Source organism: Microplitis mediator, chromosome 6 (genome assembly GCF_029852145.1).
Source record: "Microplitis mediator isolate UGA2020A chromosome 6, iyMicMedi2.1, whole genome shotgun sequence".
Taxonomy (NCBI): domain Eukaryota; kingdom Metazoa; phylum Arthropoda; class Insecta; order Hymenoptera; family Braconidae; genus Microplitis; species Microplitis mediator.
The window spans coordinates 12,040,566-12,049,902 of NC_079974.1; the positions used below are offsets into that span (position 1 = coordinate 12,040,566).

Below are 9,337 nucleotides of genomic sequence, written 5' to 3' on the forward strand. Positions count from 1 at the left end.
GACAAACAAGAAGGAAGAAGATGGGCACTAAACTGTCCCCTTCCTTCTCTAACCCACCAGCCCCCACCCCTCCCCCTCCTATTTCCTATTTCCCTCCCCATAACAAAAGCGATAAGACCACCAGTGCTGCAGATTCTATAACTGCAGGACAGACTAGTTTTTCGCAAATAAACTTGCAACACTGCAAAGCGGCCTCTGCATTACTTAGTAGAGACCTGGCGGTGTTGCAGACAGATGTATCCCTAATCCAAGAACCTTGGGTCTACAAGGGCCAAGTCTTAGGGATAGACAGGAGAAACGGATGTTTGATCCATGGTGACGCGGAGCTGGGGCCCAGGGCCTGTATCTTTATCAATAAGAAACACACAGCGCTCAAGTTGCACCAGCTTTGCACCAGGGATCTAGCCGTTGCTTCCATGAAAATCTCCATAGAGGGGACTAGGACGGAGCTGATCGTCGGCTCTGTCTATTTTCCATATGAAGATGCCAATGTACCTACCAAAGAGGTCACTGACTTGGTAGAATACTGCAGGTCCAAAGGGCTACCACTCCTGATTGGCTGTGATGCAAATGCACACCATACGGTTTGGGGTAGCTCGGACATAAACGAAAGAGGCTCAACACTACTTGAGTACCTTTCCACCACCTGCCTAGAGATCCTAAATGTGGGATCCAGGCCCACTTTCGTTACCTCTCGGAGGCAGGAAGTGATTGATATCACGCTGGGCTCTAATAAGATTGCACAGTTTGTCACGAATTGGCGGGTGAGCGAAGAAGATTCTCTTTCTGATCACCGCCGAATTCACTTTGTGTTGGAAGGCAGCAGGAACGGCAGGACTGGGGGCACATATAGGAACCCTAAGGCCACGGACTGGCTCATCTATAAGAAAGAGCTAGACTTACTGGCTGGAGGAACCTTGCGGGACCCTAAGAACGGCCGGTAGGATTGAGCAGGCGGTCGAGCATTTGCAAACGGCCATTGTTCAGTCCTATGAAATTGCATGCCCTTTGAAAACTAGGAAATGTAGCAAGCGGGTGACATGGTGGAATGCAGAGCTGAGCAGGCTCCGTTCCTGGTCCCGGAAGCTACTTAACAAAGCGTTAAAAACGAAATCGGACCAAAACTGGGCTAAGTATAAAACAGCCCAGATTCAATACAAAAAGTGTATTAAGGTCTCCAAAGCTGAGGCCTGGAGAAAGTTCTGTGGGGAGATTAAGGTTTTACCATTGGTGGCCCGTCTCCGTAGGATCTTCACTTCGGGCCCTACAGTTAAGCTAGGTAGTCTGACTCTCCCGGACGGGAGGGCAACAGCAAACCACGGAGAAATACTCGCTCATCTCTTTGAAGTACACTTCCCTGGCTCGGAATTGACGGGACAGGAGGGAAATCAAAAAGAGGAGAGAAACCTCACAGTTACCAGACATGGTGACTGGAGGACTGCTGCAAGGGTGGTAACGCCCAGCAGAATTGAATGGGCAATTGGCAACTTTGAGAAGTACAAAAGCCCAGGGGTGGATGGGATTTTTCCGGCTCTCCTACAAGAGGGTGGAGAATCACTTCGCAAACACCTCCTACACATATTTAGGGCCTGTCTGGCCCTAAGTTATGTGCCCAAAGCATGGCGTGAGGTCAGGGTAGTCTTTATACCAAAACCTGGGAAAAGTTGCTATGACCTGGCGAAATCCTTCAGGCCTATCAGTCTAACTTCCTTCCTTTTAAAAACCCTGGAAAGGATGGTGGATAGATACATAAGGGACGAAGCGCTGAGTCAAATACCAGTGCATCACTCACAGCATGCATACCAGGCTGGTAAATCTGTTGAAAAGGCTCTACATGAAGTAGTTAGCTACGTCGAGAGGGCCTTTCGGCAGAGGGAATCAGATCTGGGAGTATTCATTGACATTGAAGGGGCGTTTGATAATACACCCTTCGAAGCCATCTGCGAAGCAGCGGAACGCTTTGGGATAGAGGAATCTATCAAAGAATGGGCCCACAATACGCTTCGCTCGAGAATAGTGACAACCGAACTTAGTGACACTAAGGTACGGGCCCGTGTTAGAAGAGGCTGTCCGCAAGGAGGCGTGACCTCTCCTCTCATGTGGCTATTAGTCATTAACGAGCTTCTAGTAGGGCTGGAGAAGCTAGGAGTACACGCAGTGGGCTACGCGGATGACGTTGCTTTGATGATCAGAGGCAGTAGCCCAGTAGAGATAAGATGGAGAATGCAAAGAGCACTCGATCTTGTACAGAATTGGTGCACCGACAGATCTCTGAAGGTAAACCCTAACAAGACAGAGATGGTGCTCTTCACCAAAAAGAGGAAGCATAAGTTAATTGCGCCTTCAATTTTCGACACTGAGCTGAAGTTTTCAACAGAGGTACGCTACCTTGGAGTAACTCTGGACAATAAGCTCACGTGGAGAAGCCATATAGGGAAACAAGCTCAAAAAGCCACTGCCACTTTTTGGGCCTGTAGAAGGATATTTGGCACAACGTGGGGTCTAAAACCAAAACTAGTTAAGTGGATTTACACGGCTATTTTGATACCCCAACTAACCTTTGCCTCTGTCATTTGGTGGCCCGCAATACGAAGGGACGTCAACATCAAGGCATTAAATAAGGTCTACCGACTTGCTCTGCTAGGCATAACAGGAGCGCTTAAAACAACTCCCACCCTAGCTATGGGGGCACTCCTGAATGTAGTTCCTCCAAATATAACTGTAGAATCTCTGGCTGTGAAAACGGCTTTGAGACTGCATTTTGTTGGGTTGTGGTCGAAGGCTAGGACGGGACATGCGTCCATCCTACGGAACAGAGATCTCGAAGAGGTCCTGGCCCAAGGAGGGGTCTATGGCGCTCGTAGCTACCACTTCCGACACAAATACAAAGCCCTCTTTCCAAACAGGCAGGAATGGGAAGGAGAGAGCAATGAAATCCTATCACCCCAAGGGCTAGTCTGGTTTACGGACGGGTCCAAAAGGGTGGAGGGAGCAGGTGCAGGAATCTATAGCGGTGGACCCAAAACTGAGACATCCCTCAGACTGGGACACACTGCCTCTATTTTTCAGGCAGAAGTATATGCGATCTGGGCCTGTGTAAAGCACATTCTAGAGCTAAATCACAGGAACAAACACATATACATATGCAGTGACAGCCGTGCAGCTCTCAAGGCACTCACATCGGTCGTGGTGACTTCAAGGCTTGTACGGGACTGCATTACACTCGCCAACAAACTAGCGAGCACCAACTATGTCAATCTCATTTGGGTACCGGGTCACAGCGGTATCAAAGGGAATAACATAGCAAATGAATTGGCAAGGACAGGGGCCTGCAAAACGGACCCTGAGCCAGTCTGTTCAATTCCGGTGCCTCTATGCTTTATAAGAAGCCACTTGGCTCAATGGACCTGTGACAGGTTCTGGGACCTGTGGCTTGAAGCCGGAGGCATGCGACATACGAGGGCACTAATTGAAGGACCGTCGAAGTCGCTTGGTACCAGTCTAGTAGAGCTTGATAGATCCAAATTAAGGATTATTGTCGGGCTCGTTACAGGACACTGGTTTACCGGGAGGCATCTGAAGCTCATGGGCATCACCGATGATTCGATATGCCCTAGATGCAATTCAGAGGATGAAACTCCCCTCCACCTGCTGAGCCAATGCAGAGCCTTAGAAGATGTAAGGAAAGACATCTTGGGGATCTGTGATGATACTCGGCCTAACTTATTAGAGGTTGGGATGGGCAGATTTCTGCGATTCTCGAAATCCATAAATCTGCCAACCCAATCTTAATTTCAACGAGAATTGACCTAGTGGGGCCGAGTACAATGGTTCAAAAGAACTGAGTGCTCGGCTCTACACCAAACAAAGGGGTCAAACTCTCACTTCAATTCAATTCAATTCAAATAATAATAATAATAATAATAATAATAATAATAATAATAATAATAATAATAATTTATTGTTTCTTAGCCTCTGGCTATTTACAAGTTCAACTAAAATTAACATTAAAAATTTACATTAGAAATTTACATTAAAAATTTACATTAAAAATTTGTAGGTGTACATTTTATCACAGTTATAATTTCTTTTTCGTTAGTTTCATTATACTTTTTCATAGTTCCATTGTGCTTTTAATTTTATCGAATAAGCCCACATTTTGTTTGATATAGTCTTTTAGTTTAAGTTTAAATAAATTGATTCGGTTTTCATTTGTCAATTCATAGGGCAATTTATTATACCAACTTAAACCTCTGTATACTAAAGTTTTTTCCGTCGATAGAGTTTTTGTTCGCGTTATTTTTAGTGTAGCCATGCTTCTAGTTACATAATTTGTTTGATTGAAATCGAATTCACTATATAAATAATTAGGATATAATTTATTTCTTACTTCATGGATAAATAAACATGTATTGTAAACTATTTTCTGTCTAACTGACATCCAACCTAGAGTCTCCAGCATAGTTTTTAAAGTAGTATATTTATTAACACTTAAAATAACCCGCATCGCACGGTTTTGGAGCTTTTGTAAGCAATTCAACTTATTTTCAGAATAGTTCAGCATTATTGTACTACAGTACTCAAAATGTGGTAATACAATCGATTTAAATATTTGACATTTAGAGTAGCTAGTTACTACGTTATCCAACCGTCTGAGCATATTTACTTTTTTAGCAATTTTATTGCTTGCATATTCAGCGTTTTGATTAAATGTCAGATTATCGTCAATTATTACTCCGAGATATTTTGTCTCCATAACGTACTTTAATTCATGATTATTTACCACCAATTAACAATTATTTCTTATATTTTTTATCCGCTGATCATGCAATACCATGTAAACTGTTTTTTTTTTCATTTATTTTAAGTTGATTAAGTAGATAAGGAGAGAGGCTTTCCCTCCCACAACAGGGATCTGCAATACCCTGTTACGATGTTGGCATCGTACGCCTCCGTTTGTCATCAGGGCAGAGCTGTCACATGACCAGTGCGGCAGTTCTGTCTATAAAAGAGCGCGTTAACCGGCAACCGAGCTTTTTCGTCGTTAGCTTTGAGTAGACAAGTAGTTCATATTCATTGCTAATTGTCGCGCAGTAAATGACCTGTACGCTGATCGTCATTACTGCTTATTAATTTGTTCTTAACTCATATTTGTTAGTAACTCGTCTAGTGTCCGCGGTAATTAGTTCAGTAAATTATCCTGTATTTATTACATTACATTTGTTTGCAATAAATAATAGTTCATATCTGTTGCTATACCGAAGGCAGTTATTTGAGTAAATTAGTAGAAAGCCCTGTACCGTTAAGTACAGTAACGTTATTGGTAACCAGTGTGCGTGTGTGCGACGTGGCATATTAGTTTATTATTAGTTCAATAAATAATTAAACTAATAACTGAAACCAGTGTTGAGTGAATTCACCTGTGCTTTCCCAAGTCCACATTAGACAATTAAGGGTCTTCTTAGCCCATACATTGGGGATCAGTATCAAGGTCCAAGGAGAAGATTTCCAAGGGTCAACCAACGCCAGTCTAAGGACATCCAGGACAACTTCCACCTCCGAACTCAATCTTAGGCTCAGTACTAGTATTAGTTTAGAATTGTAAGGCCAGTTCGGGTTGATTAATTTAGTGCTAAGGCATTATTTAATTAAATTCAGTAAGTCAGAGTTTCATTGAGAGCTAGCGGGGCAAACTTTGACCCACTAACTGCACCCTTCCACCACTAAGTGCAGGATAACGTACCCCAGCGTTACAACCCTCATGGATAAGTGGGGGTTTGGGGGAATTTTTCACACCGACAGTTGAGATAGGGTGCGCTAGTGGCGCTTTCTGTTGATCTTCCAGGGTGGTATCCGAGAGAGGGCGCTTGTGGCATTTTCCTAGTAGATTTGGGGGCTTGAGGGAAGGGAGATTGGGGGAGGGGATATGAGATTGATGCTGTAGGATCGGGGCCTGGAGTATGAGGTGGGGATATGGGATTGATATGGTTCATGAATAAAGATATGGAGGGCGTTGGAGTGGGGGTATTTTTTAAATTTAGGTGGGAAAAATGACGTATGTTGTTTTTGTTTAAATGTTTTTAAGATTAAAGTTTAAGGTATGCGGAAGGGTGGGGATATTTTTATAACAAATGACGCATTTTTTACTTATTAATACGTGTATACCTTATCTTATCTTCCGCAACTTTCACTTTTATTTTGTTATAAACAAATGAGTCAATTTTTCTGAAAATTTACACTTTTATCTATTTTTCCCCTATTTTTCCACCAAAATCGTAGTGGGGATTCGTATTATAAAACCTCGATTTATCCGAGAAGTCAGTACAGTACAGTATACGTTTTTGTGTGTTAAGTTAGTGTTTAAATGTGTTTAACTCGATCGTTCCCTATCTGTGCTTATGGCTAAGTATAGTAAACCAATTTTTGAGTTATTTGTTCGACATCCATTCATTTTGGATTGGATTAGAGCTCAAGCTACATGCCCAGATGCAATCAATAGAATCGATCGCTTAATAGAAATAGTAAATCTAATAAGAAAATTGGAAAAGTTGCAAAATCGCATGATCAATAAATAAAAACAATGGAGCTAATAATCGACTTTGTCGGATTTGAAATGCCGAATTGTGCATTTGTTGTAAAGGAGCTGTGTATTATTGATATAAATAATACTAAATATACCAATGGATTGTATCATTGTTAGTATTGGCTATTCCAACCACCAATGGAATACATAAATGCTACAGTTATGCATGAAAGTGAAGATGAAAATGGCGATCGACATGGAATCATGTGGGATATAGGCGATACACCATATGATTCATTTAAACCAATAATGGCTGAGTTAATAAAAAAAGTGCGCTACTTTTATGTCCAAGGAGCACAGGCGAGGGAAAGACTTGAAAAGATAATCGATTTTGCCGTTCCAATCATTGATCTACAGTTGATGCGACATTTTTCACTCGATTGCTTAGAAGAACTTAACAAACCACGATGTTTGCATCGTATCAAACACACAAAGAGAGGTCACTTCGCATGTGCATTTGGTACAACACAACTACTCAAGCACTGGTTTTTGAAGTATTGGGGTGTTGGGAAATCCTACGAAAAGTCTGTTCAACTGTTTTACCAATTAAATGATTTAAGGAAAATGGACGTCACTGACATTGCATGTCTCGATGATTTGTTCATTTTACGTTTTGCAAAATCACAAATTAAATTTGTATGGGATGTACTTCCAGGGCATTTAAAGTATAATGAAAAATTAATGGACTATTCATTTTGTATCAAACATAACCCACTATCAGCTTCGAGCTATGATATTCCAGGAATATGGCTTTACCCGTTAAGAAAATATTGTACTACATGCAACAACATGAAAGATAATGTACGAAAATAAATTAATATCTAAACTTTATATATATATATGTAGATCTTAAAATTACTTATACTAATTAAAATAATAATAATAATAATGTATATTGAAAGGTATGATATAAATAAAAAAACAATAATTATAATGAAAGTCAGTTTTATTTCTTTCATCTCCCTCCTACTCCTCCTCCTCCTCCTCCATAATACAATACATGTTTAAGTTAATTTTCTTACAGTACTACTTAATGGATTATACTCAATGTTCGATTCGGAAACTGTTCATCAGATTCAAACTCAAGACGAATATCAACTGGTCCAGATTTAATAGATTCATTTTGCTTTGAACAGTCGATAATATAGAGTGGTGCTTCTTGTAAATATTCAGTTTTTGTCAATAATGGTTTCGATTCTTTATTATAGTATGATGTTTGAAAATTAGTATACATATCATATATTAAAGCATACTGATTACGACTAATGTTTAGATTTAAATTCCCATATGGATAACTTTGAGAATTGAGAAATAGCTTTACATCTCTGATATTACAATGATCGAATTGACTGGCGTTTTTCGTTACATCATTTTTTCTAGCAGTTTGAAATCCTAGAATCACATATCGCGGCTTTTCCAATTGCGTCGAAGTCGTGATTGGCCAAACATGTTTCGTTGTTCGGGGGAGTAGCGGGTATTCATACAATTGCCATGTGCGAAAGCTTATTGATATAGCTGGATCATTAGCAATAAAATTGAGTGCTTGAATTTTTTGCTTGTCTGACATTGTGACGTATGGGACATTCCATTCTACCTTATTGAGAAGAAGTTTCACTATTTCAGCCCTCTCACCAGCGGCAGCAGGTGTATGTATAGATGTATTAACATCAGAATTTGATCGTATAAGAATTAATTCATGTTTGGCATTCATGATAATACGATTATAATCTTCGGCAAATCCAAGTATGTAATTTAGTGGTATAGAAATGTTGAAATATCCATCATCATTAGTCAATTTACTATCATTATTGATCAACCATCCAGCATTCTCCATTAAATTGACTTGCCCAAGACTCAAAGATATATAATTTTTCATGAGACTTGTAAGACCCACATTTTTACATCTATCAATTTCAACAGCATTTAATTCATAGCGTATTTCTTCAAACATATGACAAATAGCCATATTGACTAAGTTCATAGTTGCACCTGCGCCGGTGCCATCTTCTTTTACAAATCTTCCGCGAATGTGCAAAGAACTTTTGCTTGGTAGAATGCATAAGTCCTGATGTTGAATACTGATTCTAATTTCATCACTATTGTTAAATGTTGATGAAGCATAAGGTAGATGTGAATGAACCTCATAGTGAGAAATTGATTCATCAAAGATGATTGGTTTCTGAATGTCTAAGATTTCCGCCATGGTAATATAATGCAGCACAAATTAACTTTCCTTATTTTGACAATCTTCCACGTAATTTTAATCCTAGACTTTTGAGGAATTCCACATTTTGGGGTGTTAGCACTCTGACAAGAGCACGATGACTGATGGGTTTCAGACATGATGATCCACTTTTATAGCTGCCGCCAATCTTTTTATCGAATACAATCCCCATTATTTCACTGATCTTATATGCAATCTTATTGTAATCGTTTCACTACGAAAATTCACCAAATTCCCATCTTGATCAACAATTCGCAGCTGAAGATTATGTATTAACTGTACTGCGACTGGTAAGTAAATGATGTGAGATGGTACTTCAATGATCTTATAACCTGGTGCAACACTTGGGAAAAATTCATGGACTGTGTGAACTTTATGGTTATTCATATATGCACCATTAGTAATATTGCACTTAACTCGCAGTGCGTTGATTTTAAGGATTATTATTGGTAAATCAGATTTGTGTATAAGGTACGGTGCAAGGCGACGATTTCCAAATCCCAATAATGATGCGATTGAATCTTTCGGTT

At 40.1% G+C, this 9,337-nt stretch overlaps 2 protein-coding genes across 2 annotated transcripts; one reads left to right on the forward strand and one right to left on the reverse strand.

Annotated features, from left to right (window-relative positions):
- The first annotated feature begins 1,734 nt into the window (after positions 1 to 1,734).
- LOC130670519 (uncharacterized) lies at positions 1,735 to 3,792 on the forward strand. Its single transcript, XM_057473932.1, has one exon. It carries the CDS (start codon positions 1,735 to 1,737, stop codon positions 3,790 to 3,792), a length of 2,058 nt encoding a protein of 685 aa, XP_057329915.1.
- A 3,821-nt stretch (positions 3,793 to 7,613) lies between these two features.
- Positions 7,614 to 8,786, reverse strand: LOC130670520 (uncharacterized). The gene has a single exon (XM_057473933.1). It carries the CDS (start codon positions 8,784 to 8,786, stop codon positions 7,614 to 7,616), a length of 1,173 nt encoding a protein of 390 aa, XP_057329916.1.
- Between the last annotated feature and the right edge of the window lie 551 nt (positions 8,787 to 9,337).

What these genes read in the sequence shown, in the direction of transcription:
- LOC130670520 (XM_057473933.1), bottom strand. Translation starts at nt 8,786, where the DNA reads ATGGCGGAAATCTTAGACATTCAGAAACCAATCATCTTTGATGAATCA.
- LOC130670519 (XM_057473932.1), top strand. Translation starts at nt 1,735, where the DNA reads ATGGTGGATAGATACATAAGGGACGAAGCGCTGAGTCAAATACCAGTG.